This window comes from Mesoplodon bidens (genome assembly GCF_964165515.1).
Source record: "Mesoplodon bidens genome assembly, chromosome: 10".
Lineage (NCBI taxonomy): Eukaryota > Metazoa > Chordata > Mammalia > Artiodactyla > Ziphiidae > Mesoplodon > Mesoplodon bidens.
In genome coordinates, this window is record NC_138172.1 from 102,947,571 (window position 1) to 102,964,892 (window position 17,322).

General features: G+C 43.4%; 2 protein-coding genes across 2 annotated transcripts in view; one reads left to right on the plus strand and one right to left on the minus strand.

Moving 5' to 3' along the window:
• ECI2 (enoyl-CoA delta isomerase 2) overlaps positions 1–6,856 on the plus strand; it is a 20,802-nt gene extending 13,946 nt beyond the window's left edge. The window contains exons 8-10 of the mRNA XM_081245516.1: positions 3,896–3,985; positions 5,810–5,953; positions 6,606–6,856. Of these exons, the coding sequence (XP_081101642.1) occupies positions 3,896–3,985; positions 5,810–5,953; positions 6,606–6,761 (390 nt within the window). The 3' untranslated portion in view covers positions 6,762–6,856. The remainder of the gene's footprint in view (positions 1–3,895; positions 3,986–5,809; positions 5,954–6,605) is intronic.
• Positions 6,808–17,308, minus strand: LOC308624338 (testis expressed protein 56-like; the record flags this gene model as incomplete). The annotated part of the gene is made up of 5 exons (XM_081247420.1): positions 6,808–6,864; positions 6,975–7,197; positions 15,733–15,839; positions 16,404–16,567; positions 17,116–17,308. The coding sequence occupies 5 exons, from the start codon at positions 17,306–17,308 to the stop codon at positions 6,808–6,810; spliced, it is 744 nt and encodes a 247-aa protein (XP_081103546.1).
• Positions 17,309–17,322: the final 14 nt, after the last annotated feature.

Here is a 17,322-nt window from a genome sequence, read left to right on the forward strand (position 1 = left end):
GATCAGGAGTTCCTGACCTGAACTTGGGGGTCTCATTCTCCAGTACTTGGAGGCCAGATATCATCATATTTGAATCTTGTCCTGATTCTCCCACTGGACTCCAAATGATTGTCATGTACATCATCTTTTCAAAGATTTCTAGGACTCCCACCTTACGATACAATTTGAATTAAAATTGAAATCAGAGGGAAATGCGTATATATTATATATGCTAAAAGATTGGGCCCAAAGTAAAATATTTGACAAATAGTGACCACTGCTAAGAGTTCACCCAACTGAATTAAACCAAGGTTCAATTTAAAATCAGGAAAAGACACAGAAGAAAGAAGCTGTGGAGAGGAATTCATTTTACAGGGTTTCTCATTCCTGGCTTCATGAACAGATACCATATTAAACGTGGGTTAACATTTAACCCATATAACCAAATTATTCTTTATTATGGGCAATAAGTAGTGCCTCTGCCTATTAGCTTCTCTGTCAGCAAACAGTACATTTCCTCTTTGAGTTAATAAAAAGGCAGAAATCATAACAGTAATAGATCTTTGAGTGCTCAGTATCTAGGAGGCACTCTGCTGATGCACATTATATGTGTTCAGTAAATGCCCACGTTAACTGCCCTGTGAGGCAGGTGCTCTCATCCCATTTTACAGATGAGAAAACCATGGCACAGAGAAGTTAAGAAGCTCCAGGGCCACCAGGCAGCCTGACGCCAGCATCTAACCCTTAACTACATCTACTGCTCCATTTCTGAAAATTAGCTCAGTGTTTGCTTATGATAATGTTTATAAGTAAATTAAATGCTTATTATCAGCTTTCCACGCACCTGTTTGTGGCTCTTACCAAGGTTGGCTTCTTCTTTCAGTTTTCTGATTATGTTCCTTAGGCTGTGACTTCTCAGCACATTTTCTCCAATACGCTTTCTTTTAGGGGCGAAAAGAGAAGATAGGTGACATTAATAACTGTTTACTTTATACTTTCATTATTTTGATTTGTATGCTTTGCACATTATATGTTTATATATTCTAGCAATATTCGTTAAAAAAACCCCGCCATACCTGATTATGGGAAATGAAATCTAAATATGCTGTTTACAGAATTGTTGATTATAAGTTAATTTCCTTTCATAAGAACTTTTCATTCATCAAGAAACAAAATTGGGCCTCCCTGGTGGCGCAGTGGTTGAGAGTCCGCCTGCCGATGCAGGGGATACGGGTTCGTGCCCCGGTCTGGGAGGATCCCATATGCCGCGGAGCGGCTGGGCCCGTGAGCCATGGCCGCTGGGCCTGCGCATCCGGAGCCTGTGCTCTGCAACGGGAGAGGCCACAACAGTGAGAGGCCCGCATACCGCAAAAAAAAAAAGAAAAAAACAAAAAAAAAGAAACAAAATTATTTCTGACATCTAGAAAAAAACTACAAATGACTCTGTAGTCTAAATAACCAATATTAAAGTAGTTTCTGGTATTTAAAACCAATCAAAAAACCTCTGGGGCAAAATCAAGACAAATGGCAGATTGAGGAAGTAACTTTTCAACTCAATAGAGGCTAAGCTTCCTAATATATTTTTTTAATGTGTCTATAAAGTGATGGATCAACAAATTAATATAAAAATACACAACAGAGGGCTTCCCTGGTGGCACAGTGGTTGAGAGTCCGCCTGCCCATGTAGGGGACATGGGTTCGTGCCCCAGTCCGGGAAGATCCCACATGCCGCGGAGCGGCTGGTCCCGTGAGCCATGGCCGCTGAGCCTGCGCATCCAGAGCCTGTGCTCCGCAATGGGAGAGGCCACAACAGTGAGAGGCCCGTGTACAGCAAAAAAAAAAAAAAAAGGAAAAAAAAATACACAACAGAGAGGAATAAACAGCCCACAGAAAAGAAAATATAAAGGGCTCTTAAAAACACGTGGGAAAGACACCATTAAGAAAAGGACTCGTAGGGACTTCCCTGGTGGTGCAGTGGTTAAGAATCTGCCTGCCAATGCAGGGGACACGGGTTCGAGCCCTGGTCCAGGAATCCCACATATTGCGGAGCAACTAAGCCCGTGCTCCACAACTACTGAGCCTGCGCTCTAGAGCCCACGAGCCACAACTACTGAGCCCTCATGCCACAACTACTGAAGCCCGCGTGCTTAGAGCCCATGCTCCACAACAAGGGAAGCCACCGCAATGAGAAGCCCGCACATCGCAACGAAGAGTAGCCCCCACTCGCCGCAACTAGAGAAAGCCCGCGCGCAGCAATGAAGACCCAATGCAGCCATTAATTAATTAATTTAAAAAAAACACAACCAATCCAACTTAAAAATAGTGGGCAAGTTATTGCAGGCTACTTCACCAAAGAAGGTATGCAAATGGCTGATAAACACACGAAAAGATGCTCAACATCATTAGTCATTAGGGAACAGCAAATTAAAACCACACCGAGATACCACGACACACCTACTAGAGTGGGTAAAATTGAAAAGACTAAGGATAACGACAGGTTCAGGGAGAATGCGGAGTGGTTGGAACTCGCTGTTGCACCTCGGAAAATAGTCTGGCAACGTCTCAGAAAGTTACACCACACATGAACCACACAGCCCAGCAATTGCATGCCTGGGTGTTTACCCAAGAGAGTTGAAAATATACCTTCGTCATCGCCTTATTCATAATATCCAGAATACTGGAAATACCACAATGGCTCCAACTGGTGAATGGATAAACGAATTATGACACATCCATACAATGGAATACTACTCAGAAATAAGAAGGAACAGACCCTAATACGTGCAGTAACAGCATGGTGACTCGAGAGCCTTCTGCTAAGGACAGAAGCCCACAAAAGGAGAAGAGGCTACAGAGTGTGTGATTCCATTTATATACATTCTAGAAAAGGTAAAACTGTAGGAACAAAACAGATCAGTGGTTGCTTGAGGGTGAGAGGCAGACTGCAGAAGGGGCGTGAGGAAACTTTGGCGTGGGGGGGTGATAGAAATACTCTATATCTTGATCATGGTAATGGCTACATAACTGTATACATTTGTTTAAAACTCTTCAAACCGCATACGTTAAGAGTGGATTTTGTGTGTATACAGGCAGACCTCAGAGATATTGTGGGTTTGGTTCCAGACCACCGCAATAAAGCAAATATCACAATAAAGTGAGTCACGGGACTTTTTTGGTTTCCCAGTACATATAAATGTTATGTTTACATTATACTGTAGTCTATTAAGCATGCAATAGCATTATGTCTAAGAAAACAATCAGACATTTTAAAACAGCTTTAATTAAAAAATAACGCTGTTGGGAAAATGGCACCAGCAGACTTGCTCGACTTAGGGTTGCCCCAAACCTTCCACTTGTAAAAAAAAAAAAAGAAAAAAAACGCAGTATCTGGGGCTTCTCTGGTGGCGCAGTGGTTAAGAATCCACCTGCCAATGCAGGGAACACGGGTTCGAGCCCAGGTCTGGGAAGATCCCACATGCCACGGAGGAACTAAGCCCGTGCGCCACAACTACTGAGCCTGCGCTCTAGAGCCCACGAGCCACAACTACTGAAGCCCGCGTGCCTAGAGCCTGTGCTCTGCAACAAGAGAAGCCACTACAATGAGAAGCCTGTGCCCCGCAACAAAGAGTAGCCCCCGCTCACTGCAACTAGAGAAAGCCCGCGTGCACCAGCGAAGACCCAATACAGCCAAAAATTAAATAAATGAATAAATAAATTTATAAAAAAAATAAAAATGCAGTATCTGTGAAGCACAATAAAAGGAGGTCTGCCTGTATAATCATACAATAACCATAATTTTTTTAAAAGTTCTTCAATTAAATATTGTAAGGAGGATAGAAACAAATAGTGATTTTTTTGAAATCACACGTGAAAAGATGATTTTCTTTTCTCTTTTTTTTTCTCTCTCTTCAAAAAGGCAACATTTCATACTCCGTTCAGTCAACTAGGCCAGAGTCCAGAAGGATGCTCCTCTTACACTTTTCCGAAGATAATGGGCCCAAGCAAGGTAATTTTTGGAAACCTTAAGACAAAATGTAATGTCATCTCCATTCCAAAAGTAACCCCACACTCTCTGTTCTTTCCCTCGATAGTAGAGGCAATAGACGGAAGCGAATTATTTGCTCCCCAACTTCAAGAGTTTTAAACATAGAGGAACCAGGCTGTGGGAAGCGTCTGGTCTGTAGGGAAATTTAGACGCTCTCTCCCCAAACTGGGGGTGACTCTCAGCTGGGTGCCTCGTGCTCCCAGCGCCGCTCCCGGCCTCCACAGCCTTTTCTCCAGACTGTCCCACAGGGCAGTAAGGCTCCAAGGGGCCCAGTGGCCGCTCAGGTCTGTCCCTGCAGTTATGGACACCTAGGTGCCCACCCTTGGTGGGCAGGGCCCCAAGGGGATCCTGACAAGCCCGAGAGCCGGGGTAGGGAGAGGCTTAGCAAACATCCTTCGGGATCTGAGAGGGGGGGAGTGGGAATTGAGCCTCTGTTCGTTGCTATTAGGTTTTCATTGAAAAAAATGTTTATTTTTAAAATCTCTCTCTTTCTTTTGTTTTTGGACATGGCATGCGGCTTGCAGGATCTCAGTTCCCCGATAGGGGATTGAACCCCGGCCACGGCAGTGTGAGAGCCTGAAATCCTAACCATTAGGCCACCAAGGAATTCCCTTTTTAAATCTCTTTCTTCAGTCACGTTCCTTGAATTCTTACACAGCTTTGAACTTTGAAAATTTGGGCAGATCCAACCCTAAGGCTTAGAACATTTGACTCTGAAACTGTCTTTCCTTTTCTGGAAGAGAAATTGCAAATATAGGAAAGGATATCCACTTGGTGTTCCCAGTATTGTCAGAAAGTGAACATGAGTCTCCCTCACTTTCCTTCAGTGAAGTGGAGCTCATTGGAGTACCTGGGCAGGGAAAGAAAACTGTCAAAGCCAGACCACTGTGTGAATTTCCAGGGAAAGGAATTTTTAAAAAACATATATTTATTTATTTATTTTACTTATTTATTTTGGCTGCGCCGTGTCTCAGTTGCAGCACGTGGGATCTTTAGTTGCAGCATGCATACTCTTTTTTTTTTTTTTTTTTTTTTTTTTTCTTTTTTTTTTTTACGGTACGCAGGCCTCTCACTGTTGTGGCCTCTCCCGTTGCGGAGCACAGGCTCCGGACGCGCAGGCCCAACGGCCATGGCTCACGGGCCCAACCGCTCCGCGGCACGTGGGATCCTCCCAGACCGGGGCACGAACCCGTGTCCCCTGCATCGGCAGGCGGACTCTCAACCACTGCGCCACCAGGGAAGCCCAGCATGCATACTCTTAATCGAGGCATGCGGGATCTAGTTCCCCAACCAGGGATCAAACCCAGACCCCCTGCATTGGGAGTGTGGAGTCTTACCCACTGGCCTACCAGGGAAATACCCAAGGAAGGGAATTTTGACAGTTGGTTTTCCCAAATGTTGGTTGGCATTTCCTATGACAGTGATTTTTCTTTTTGTTTTATAATTGTTTATAGTGTATAAAACAGGAACTCATTGCTGCCGTGTGTCATGGGATCAACAACATCTGCCTCACAGCCTTTCTGCCCCAGGCTCCCAGCTCTTGCTCCCCATTGTAGACACACACAGAAGCAGCAACCTCTACAAACTGTCTAGAAAGCCTAATGGTCTCAGCACAAAGTGGCAAACCATTGCCTGTGGCGCCATTAGTTTCTCCCTTAATGAGAAATACTGGCGACCTCAGAGACCAGAAGGAGATGTCCCTATGTCTACTGAAAGCAGTTCATTCTGAAGTTAGCTGAGCCTTGTTTCACTGCGTTAACGTCTCAATCCTGCTTTTCATTTCAGGCAACAGAGATGCTCGTTTTTGGGAAGAAGTTGACAGCCCGGGAAGCATGTACCCAAGGACTTGTTACTGAAGTTTTTCCCGATGGCACTTTTCAGAACGAAGTTCGGGTCAGGCTGGAAGCATATGCAAAGCTCCCCCCAAACGTTAGTATTCGTTTTTTTTGTTTGTTTGTTTTGTTTTGCTTGTAAGAACCATGGAAGTCATCTATTTGCCTTAAGAGAATAAGCAATTTAAAAAACAAGACAGCTGGCTCTGAGCACATCTAAATCTGAGATTAAAAGTAAGCATAATAATGTTAGAAATACTGATTTTTACAAAACGTATCAAATAGGCATTCCATTTCTGTGCTGTGGAGACAGAGGGGTGGCTCTTTCTGGGCACCACTTTGAGGAGGTTGATAGGCAACCTCTGCCAGCACTTTCATCCTTGAATCCAGGTGAGCAGCCAGACAGGTTAACTTTGAGGAGCTTCTGACCACGCAGCACTTTCGTTTTTATATGTGAGGGCTGGTGACTGATTTTCTCATGTTCTCACTGCTCAAAATGTGGTCTTGGAACCAGAAGCTTTGGTTTCTATCTACAGCTTCTTACAAATGTGTGATCACAAGCCCTGCCCCACACCTGCTGGGAGGATGTGTGCACACACGAACGTTTGAGGAACAGTGTCTTATCTACACATATTTCTTAAGGTGTCAGAGGATCAAATGAACAACAGAGAAACAAGCATCAGAATTCTAGGATAATCTCACTCCTCTTAGAATGCCTCTTAACCTTACTGTTGGTTTTGTTTTTTCAGGCCATGAGAATTTCAAAACAGGTCATCAGAAATAGGGAGAAAGACAAGTTACACACGATTAATGCTGAAGAAAGCAGTATCCTGCAGGAGAGGTGGCTGTCAGATGAGTGCATGAATGCCATTGTGAACTTCCTGTCCACAAAAGCGAGTCTGTGATGACCATCTCATCAAAGCTGAACGTTTCCAAGGAAGGGACGTGCTACTATTTCTGCTCTCCAATTCCTGAACTAAGTAAACCTTGCTGTGCCTTTTTTCCGTGCTAAAATGCCAGTTACGATAATTATACTTCACTAGAGCCCTGATGAAAAACAAATGATGTGAAACCAGCTTTGAGAATTTATGTAGGTTTTTGGTAGTGGGGAGTCTTACGTCTTTCGCTATGAATCGCTGTTGCCAGGCACACTGAAACACTGTGCCCGGCGTCCTGCTCTGAAAGGCATTCACAGCATTGCAGGCTGAGACCGTGTGTTCGAAAACCACTACTGCACTTTGCCGTCCACACAGGCTCACTGACTTGATTGGCCCAAACACCAACAGTCTCTGGATGACCGAGTCAAGATCTTCAGTGGGTTGCATGTTCTTTTTCAGCCATCTGGCAGGGGGAGCAAACAGAAGGAGCAATGTTACTAGAGGATAAATTAGAATCTTAGTTTCACCCTCACCCCCATAATTTGATAAAAAGGGATGAAGGGATTGGATTGTTTCATTGGAAAGTGATGTTCTGTATCAGTGATTATTTCCTCATTTATCGTATAGTCTTCATTCTCATTTAATGTGGTACTTTATAAAAAGCACACCTGAAAGCTGCCCTAACTGTCCTTGTGACTTTCTGTTTCGATGGCTGCCACATGGATCACTTGACAAGAGTTTAATTCCAGTGGCTATAGGATTGGCATGGAATATTTTGCTCTTCTAAATGTCCTCCTTCCTTTTTAACCTCCTTCAAGCATCAGCATCCAGATAGCCAACCCACCGAACCTCTAACTTCTTAATTCTTAATTTTTTTATTCCAGTAATCCTAATCCAAAGTGTTCAGTCTTATAGGAAATATATTAATAATAATAACCCATTCATGTTTACTGAGCACTATTTGTTTCTAGTGCTTAATGCCCATAAGCACGTTTTGTCCTCAAAAAACAATGCCAAAAATTAAAAATGAGGTAAACTGTTGCTGCTACCCATTTACAGGTAAGGAGTCCAAGGCATGGAGATGTAAGTCGCTTTTCCAGAGTCCGAGTCCCAGTAACGGTCGGAGAGTCCCAGCCCCACTGTGTCCCCATGAGCCGCCCATCCCTCCCACTGACTTCAACTAACATCCTTGGACAAAAGGTGAAAAACAATGGTTTGAGGATGCCGAAATTAAACAAAAGCAGATGGATTGTGGTAAGGCATCAAAATGTGGAGAAGCATCTGCCCATGAGTTTCTGAGATTGTGGGACATTAGGAAACAATTGCTGGGATCTCTGTCCTAAGCACGGGACATATGCCCCAAAGGCAGGCCCGACTGTGCAGCAGTGCAGTGGTTGCCATGGTGTGGCTGGCAAAACAAAATTTGAGGCCAAGAAGAATACCTCTAACCAGGAAAAGGATTCCCTGGGGCTGGAGAGGAGAATCCCAGAACAGAGGAGTGACATCGTCCCCTAATTCTAGGTATGAACCTACACAGCTTAGGTTCACAAGTGGGACAGGCTCAAACCAACCTGGTAAAGGCTTTGGGAAGTAAACTGGGATTTTAAGCGCCACTAACACAAGATCAAGACAGCTTGTAGTCTCAACCTAAGCAGGTTGATTACTTGCTAAAACAAAACCATCAACATTCTCCAGATAATTCAACAAAACTCAGGATCCATGCAACATAATATTCAGTGTCCATGATACAATCCAAAATTATTGACATAGAAAACACCATGAAAATGTGAACAGTAAGGTGAAAAAAGACAACACATGTCAATCCCGAGATGACCTAGATGTTGGAATTGTCCCACAAAGATTTTAAAGCAGTTGTCATAACTGTGCTCCACAAGGTAAAGAAAAACACACTTGAAATGATTAAAACTACATGAATTCTCATCAGAGAAATAAACTACAAAAAAACCAAATATTTAGAACTGAAAATCTGAAATTTAAAAATAATTCTCTAGGAAATTCCATGGCGTTCCAGTGGTTAGGACTCAGCACTTTCACTGTGGTGGCCTGGGTTCAATCCCTGGTTGGGGGACTAAGATCCCACAAGTTGCATGATGTGGCAAAAAAAAAAAAAAAAAATTATCTGGAGGGACTCTAGCAGAATGTAGATGACAAAGGAGTCAAAGAACCTAGAAGATAAATCAACAGAAATAAGCAATGTGAAGTACAGAGAGAAAAAAATGCTATAGGAAAAATAAATAAGAGTGACATCAGCAAGATGTTGGAAGTTTCAGGTCCTCATTGCCCAACAGAAACATCAAATAATCAACTACAGAAACCCATCAGACATCTACAGCAAACAAGTGAATGTCCAGTCAAGAAAAAAATTACATTAAAAATGAGAGGAGGTTTTGTGACATTTTTACTCACTCTTGCCCCACCTACTCCACTGCATGATGTGGTTGGAAGGAATTTGTCTAATTCCCACCTCCTCTTGGGATGGAAGGAACAGACTGGAACTTGTTTGCAACATTCTGGCCTGTCTGGGTTGCCTGAGGGATTGGTTGCTGTCTTGCCTGACTCAAAGTTCAGATGGAAACACTGGCATAGTTTGGGTCTTGGGCTAGAAGCCACAGAAGGCAGTGAAACACATGAAAAGTACAAGCTGATTGCACACCCATGGATGCAGAGAAAGAGATTACAAGCAGAGGAAGACAATAGAGCATTTAAGACCCTGAGAAGAAGCTGGAATGAGACTCTTTGGGAAGACATTTAAAAGCAGTGGGGGGTGGGGAGGGCAGGATTAAAAAAAAAAAACCCAAAAATTAAACCTACACACAGGCCCAGACAGGAATCATGCCCAATTAAACCTGAAAAGGCCTGGGTGGATCTCAGGACTCATGGGCCCACCATTTCAAGGCCTTGCACAGCAGTGTGCAAGCACTGGGAGAGGTGGCTGTTCTTTCAAATGCACAGTCAAGAAAAGGTCATAAGGCATGCAAAGAAACAGGGAAATGTGACCCATTCAAAGGAACAAAATCTCCACAAATAGTTCATGAAGAAACACAGGCATGAGACTTACTAGACAAAGACTTTAAAACAGCTGTCAAATATGTTCAAAAGAGCTAAGGGAAAACGGGCAAAGAACTAAAGGAAATCAGGAAAACACTGTGAACAAAATATTAACAGAGATGGAAATTATTTTTTTTAATTAATTCTGAAGATGAAAATTACAATAACTGAATTGAAAATTTCACTGAGGGGTTCACCAGCAGACTCAAACAGGAAGAAGAAAGAATCAACAAACTTAAAAGACATTTGAAATTACTGAGTTTGAGGAGCAAAAAGAAGAACAAAAGTGAGCAGAGACTAAGGGACTTATGGGACACCATCATGTGACCAGTATGCACACAATGGGAATTCCAGGAAGATGAGGAGGAGGAGGAGAGACAGTAGGACAGAGCCATATATTTGAAGAAATAATGGCTAAAAACTTAACACAGTTTGAGGAAAGACATGATATACAATGCAAAAAGCTCCATGAACTATAAGTAGGATAAACACAAAGAGACCTACACTGAGACACATTATAATCAAACCTGTCAAAGACAAAGCATGAATCTTGAAAGCAGAAAGAGAAAAGCAACTCATATACAAGGGATCCCCAATAAGATGATGAGCAGATTTCTCAGCAGCCAGAAGGCAATGGAATGATATGTTGAAAGTGCTGAAAGAACAAAAAAAATTGTCAACTGCTAACTCTACATCTGGCAAATAGTGTTCTTCAAAAATGAGGGAGAAATTTAAGACATTCCTCTACAAAATCTGGGGGAGTTCATTACCACTAGATGTGCCCTCCAAGAAATGCTAAAGGGAGTCCAAGTTGAAATGAAAGGATGCTAGATAGTAAGTCAAAGCCACATGAAAGTATAAAGTTCTCCAGCAAAGGTAAATACATGCACACAAATATAAAACTATTATTGAAATTTTGCTTTGTAACCTCACTTTTTATTTTCTACAGGATTTAAAAGACAAATACTTAAGATATAATTATAAATCTAAGTTAATGGGTATATAATATATGAAGATGTAATCTGTGACATCAATAACAAATGGAGAGGCAGAGTTGTAAATCAGTAGCTTTTGTATGCAGTTGGTAAAAATTTAAGACAGATCATCATGATTTTAGAATGTTATCTGTAACCCCCATGGTAACCACAAAGAAAATATCCATAGAAAATACCCAAAAAGAAATGAGGAGGGGATCAAAATGTGTCAACACAAAAATATCAACTCACAGGAAAGTAGTAATGGAGGAAATGAGGGACAAAAAAATGATATAAGACATACGGGAACAAGATGGCCAAAGTAAGTGCTTCCCTATTGATAATTACTTTAAATGTATTAAACTCTCCAATCAAAAAAAACAGATTGACAGAAATAATTTTCAAAAATCAAGGTTCGGGCTTCCCTGGTGGCGCGTTGAGAGTCCGCCTGCCGATGCAGGGGACACGGGTTCGTGCCCCGGTCCGGGAAGATCCCACATGCCGCGGAGCGGCTGGGCCCGTGAGCCATGGCCGCTGAGCCTGCGCGTCCGCAACGGGAGAGGCCACAACAGTGAGAGGCCTGCGTACCGCAAAAAAAAAAAAAAGAAATCATGTATCTTTTTCTAATTACAATGGAATTAAACTAGAAATCAACAGCAGAAGGAAAACTGGAAAATCCACAAATATACAGCAATTAAACAACACACCTCTAAACAACCAATGAGTCAAAGGGGAAATTAGAATATATCGTGAAACAAATGAAATAAAAACACAACCTAACAAAACTTGTGGGATAAAGTAAAATCAGTGCTAAGCGGAAAATTTATAGCTGTACCTGCTTATGTTTAAAAGAAGAAATCTTGTAGACTAGGTGTAAAGCCAAAGTTCTACCACTCATATGATACTATCCTAGGTCCCTGGTCATGCTTGGGGTGGGCTGGTGCTTCCCAACTCATGCAGCATAAAAGCCCTACAGCTTGGGGGTTAGGTCCCTAAGAATCCCTCTCCAGCCGTGCTAGGTCTCTGCTCACTGACCTGGAATGCGATGGCCCGTGGGGAACCCACGCTCCTGCTGCAGTCTCCATGAGTTTTCTCCCAGTGAGGGCTCCTGCAGACACTGGGAGGTGTGAAAACGGGACTCATGCGCTTTTATACAGAGCAATGTTTGTTTCCACACTCACTGTATATGCCAAAGACAACATTGTCATTTTTTAGCTTTTTAAGGCATAAAGAGAGTTTGTGGTCATCCTATACATCTCTAAATATGCCTGTATAGGACAAAAATTAGGCACCTACCTGACAACTATGGTTGACATTGGAGGCTCCTCTGTGTTTTTATTCCACAAATGGCATTTCTTCCACCCCTGATTTGCATTGTTGTCGACTTTTCTTCTCCACAGGAGCATACTGCTTGGTTTGGGGGTCAGATTAATCTCTTTGGGAAATTGATGTCTTTCTAAGATCCTTTCTAAGCCAGAGAATTCAGAATTCTCACCTAGTAATAGAACAATCATTAATACAATTCAATGTTCCTTTCCATCTTTGCATAGCACGAGTAAGATGTCATTAATTTGAGAAAGACTGTGCCACTTAATTGCTATTTAGGTCTGCCATTTCTTCATTCCAAAAATATCAGTGAGCAACATTTAGACCGTAGCCTGGTTCTAGACATCTAATAGATGCACAGCAGGAAATGAGTGAATGAACGAACAAAGCAGGTGTGCTCGTCCTACCCCAGGTACTGAAGGTCATCGGTGTGATCTCTGCATGATTCTCAAACGAATGGTAAGTAACTGGACTACTATTTTTATCTTCAGCGATATTAACCACACTCTGCATTGACATCACATCCACTGCTTCACACTGACCTCAGTTGGCCCCTAACCAAATCGCACATCCGTAGTGACACAAAGAGCTTGTGCCAGAATGTAATCCAGTACACTGCTTCCTTCCTTCCTTAAAACCATCTTCTCCAAAAAGAAGGAAGGAAGGAGAAAGAGGTAGAGAGAGAGAAGGAGAGAGGAAGGGAAGGAGGGAAGGAGGGAGGGAGGAGAAGGGGAGTCGGACCACGCAGGGTGTTTAGTGACATAGCTGAGTTGTCTTGTAGTGTAAGCTTGTTATCTCTTTGCCAGCTGGTAACAATTTGAGAAGCAAAAGCCAGTTTGCAGGCTGTGCTATGAGCACCTCTGTAATCCATTTGGGTGCATAGAAAATAAGCTGTTACACACCTACCGTAGGAAGAGAAGCTGAGCCTCAGAGAGACTCAGGGCGACCCTGCATTGGATTAGGAATTAGATCAGTGCTCGTCCAGCCCCCATTATTTCTCAGGCTGAATCCCTGAAGGTCCCTCCCAGGCAGGGTAATTGACAGAGACCTAAGGGACAAAGAATTGGCTCAAGGGACCATAGGTTGGCATTCGGACTAAATGGCTTAATGACTTGATGAATAGATTGATCCTTAGGAGCCAGAAAAACCACTCCAAGTGAGTCAAGAGCAGGCCTGGAATATGGAGCTCCTGCCCAGTGGGTGAAGGCCAGGGCTCTTAGCAGCAGTTTATTAGCTCAGTGACCACACGGCTGGGGCTCCCAGAAGCTCCCACAGGCTTGCCCAAACAATAGGAAGAGCATAGAGCTTGCTTTGGTTGTCAGAATTTCAAATCTAATGAGATGGACAGCAGCCTACATGGCAGGAACACTACCAGTTGCTAAAGATGTATCAATATCTATTCATGTCTACACTGGGAGGCTAAGAGAACAAACTCTAAATCAACATATAACTGGAATATCACTGGGAAATCAAAACCCACTTCTCCAACCTCCAACCTCCAATGCTCACTATATTTTCGATTTTAAAATTGCATTTTAGTTACAAAAATTAAAGACACATGAAAAGATTTCCACTGGAATAAATAAAATCAAACAACTTAAAGAAGTATACATAGTGTAAAAAATTAATGAACAGAAACCTCAGTTAAATAGAGCCGGGAGACCAGCAGGGGGAGCTCTCACCCCTGCATTCAGAGCTGAGCCCAACCAGAAAGAAGAAAGATTCCCTTCTTTCCTGCTAGGACTCAACCGCAGACTCTTTGTTTACTATTTTTGTTGCGCCCCTAACTTCCTTTCCCCTCTATAAAATGTTCTCCTTCCCATGCCATGTGGAGACTTGCCGGTGGTTCACCAAGGTTGCAGACCCCGAATTGCGGTTCTCTTCCGATCCTGAATAAACCCGTCTTTGCTGGAGAAATACCAGGCGGTCCTTTTGGTTCAAGTCAACAGCAAAGGGAACATCTTCCTCCCTCCCATCTCTATCCTTCCTCAGAGGTAGGCACCACCCTGAATTTGCTGTGTCTCCTTCTGGAACTCTTTTCTATGCATTTATATACATATTTGCATTTACAAATACATAATCTTCTTTTGGCAAAAATGGAATCATTGTTCCTTATTTTGTAGCTTGTTTATTAAAACCCTGCAGTGTGTTTTACAGATATTTTAACGTCAACTTTCTTTTTAACAGTATTCCACAGTATGGATGTATCCGTTTATTTAACCATTTGGCTGTTGAATGACATTAGGCTGTTTACAGTTTTTCACCGTTATAAACACTGCTTCAACACACACCCTTGTTCCTGCATCTGTGTGCACGGGTGCCAGTATTCCTCTAGGACACTAACTAGAAGAGGAATTGCTAAGCTGAAGGGCATGCGTATATAGCAGGATGTTAAAATGTGAATTTTTCTGTTGTCTCAGTTTTGTCCTAAGGCCACACAGTCTGAAAAAATCCAGTGGTGCCTGATACCCAGCTATGAACAACAAACTTATCTGTGTAAGAAAAAGCTAAACATTCTTTGGCACATGAAGACTTCTTTAGGCAGAGCTGTTGTAGTGCTGGGTACTGTAGCATCTCCCCTCCCCCTGGCAAATGAAGGTACTTTAAGAGAACTACGTGAGCCGGGCTGCGTCCCCTAACACCTGATGTATTAGTGTCCTGGGGCTGCCATAAAGCAGTATGACAAACTGGGGGCTTAAGCAAAAAATGTATCGTCTAAAAGCCTGGAGGCTGGAGATCCAGAGCCAAGGAAGGTGTCCTCAGGGCTGTGTTCCCTCTGAAGCCTCTAGGAGAGAATTCTTCCTCGCCTCTTCCCAGTTTCTCGGGTTTGCAGGGGATCCTCAGTGTTCCTCGACTTACAGACGCATCACTCCAATCTCTGCCTCTGTCGTCACATGGCCATCTTCTCCCTGTGTGTCTCTGTCTTCTTATAAGGACCAGTATATTGGATTAAGAACCCACCCTGCTCCATTATGACTTCATCTTTACTTAATCACATCTGTACCTCTGTAAAGACCCTATTTACAAATGAGGTCACATCCCGGGATACTGAGGGTTAGGACTTAGACATATCTTTGGGGGCACACAGTTCAACCCTTAACACCCAGAAAGGTCTAATGGTAAAGGATTGGGACCGCAGCTGCCTGTGCCCACAGAGAAAAGAGGTCAGTGCAGGAAACTAGCTATACTTTCACCAACCAGGTGAAGGTCAGAGGACAGGGGTCAAATTTCCTCCGAGCTCCCAGAAAGGAGTCAGCTTTGAGTTATCTTGAATAGGATTTCAAGAGGACTCTGTTAAAGGCTGAGGCAATCTGGGATGAAGTAGGATGGAAGTGTACCGTGCCAACGCCGGGGTGGTGGGGGGATGGGGAGAGGTCAGCAGGAGGCTGTGCAGGTGAGACCCCCAGCAGTGGAAGCCCCCAAAGAACCCACACAAATGCCACGGAGAGAAAAGATCAGCTATTGAAGGCAGCCACTCTCCAGAGACCGCAAATGACAGAGGACACTGTGATGTTTCTGCAATCGAGGAGAAGTTTTCCCATTCCTCCCACCCTCGCCCTTGTCAACCGAAGAGTAGCCACCAAGGGAGGGAGCAAAGCAAGAAGAAGACATCCGGCCCGTGGCCCCACCTGCTGCCAGTTTCTGAGTCTAAATCAGGCCGGTGAAGTGCAGAGCAGAGAGCCTTCAAACTGGACGAGGGTTTGGAGTTTGGAGATGAGAGAGGACTTTTTAGTACCTGAGCATGACCAGGAAAGCTACGAGAGCTGCTTGTAATTTCACCCAAAGGCGATGAGCGAAGATCAACAGAATGGGTACAAGGCGGCAGTTGTGAGAAGAAGAAAATGACGTTCTGCTTACTCTTTACCAAATTCAACTCATTCAATAAGCCAGCAACATACATTTAAAATTTTGACAATTTCTTTGAAAGAGCCCGAATCAAGGAACATGCCATCAGTTGTGAGGATACTAATTTCCCCACATGTTTATTATTAAATGTTACCACTATGATAGCCTAAAAGGATCTCCTTGGTTTATCTTTTACTTCTTTGATTACCAGAGTGCTTGAACATCTTTCATGCCTATTGATGGCTTGTGTTTCATCTTGTGAACTGCCTGTCTATAACGTTTATCTATTCTATTAGGTTGCTTACATTTTTCTTGATGATTTTTAGGTAATCTTTAGTGTAATCTGGATCTTGCAATTGATTCACAATACTGTGGATTCAGGGATTAGGGATTAATTAGAATACAAATGGCCAACTTGGCCATAATGTTTTAAAATCATTACCCCAATACCCACCTTCCTACACAGGACTTGTGTATTAATCACTGTGACAGCTGCTACTTTGCTCCCTAAGTTCTTGGGGCGCAAGTGGCTGCCATCCACCTGGGCTTGAACACCCCAGGAGGTAGGTTCCACCCAGCTCTGTGAGTCAGCAGAGTTATCACCCTCCAGGTCAGAATCTGGAAGGGGCAGCCCACTCCATACTGTGAAAGGCAAAGTTTGCCTAGAATGCCCCGGGGAAATGGCCAGCATTTCCCTAGGGGCGGTACAATCCTGGTGACAGAAAGGCGGAGTAGAAAATAGAGCCAGAGAATAAACCAAAGCCTGACCTTCAACTGGGAAGTTCTCTCACTAATCTTAAAATCAGATCTAAAGCTGAAATTGTACATTTACTGGTATCTGCCATTCAGTCCCCTTTCCATCTTTCCACAGGTATGCTCTGCCTGAAGAAGAGTGACAGAACTATCTTGGTTCATAAAAGACCAACTTAAACAGAAGGAACCTGACGAGGCCATGGGAAAGTCAAGTCAGTGTGTGGGTAAACCACATGAGCCCACATGAGCAGGGGGTCCCACAGCACGATCAGGATGGGCCATGGGTCTCAAGGGTGGACCACAGCTGCTCTCTAAGACTGAATTCTCACTCGTGGCTAAAGGAGGGGCCGTGGGTACCACCACAAAATGTACACTTTCTAGAAAGAGTTGGCACCTACCCTCTGCCCACATACATTTTTTCTTGTCTTCTGCACTCTTGTAGGAAAAGAGCAGCTCCATCATACGATTTGGAAGCAGCTTGTGAAGGTTAGACAGAGTCTCAAAGGTGTGACGGAGAACCTCAGGATGGTTATAGTTTTTTGGGGTCTTAGGTTTTTCAAGGAGTGGGAGTTTCAGTTCAACTTGATTGTTCCTGGCTGTTCCCATGCTGACCCGTTAAG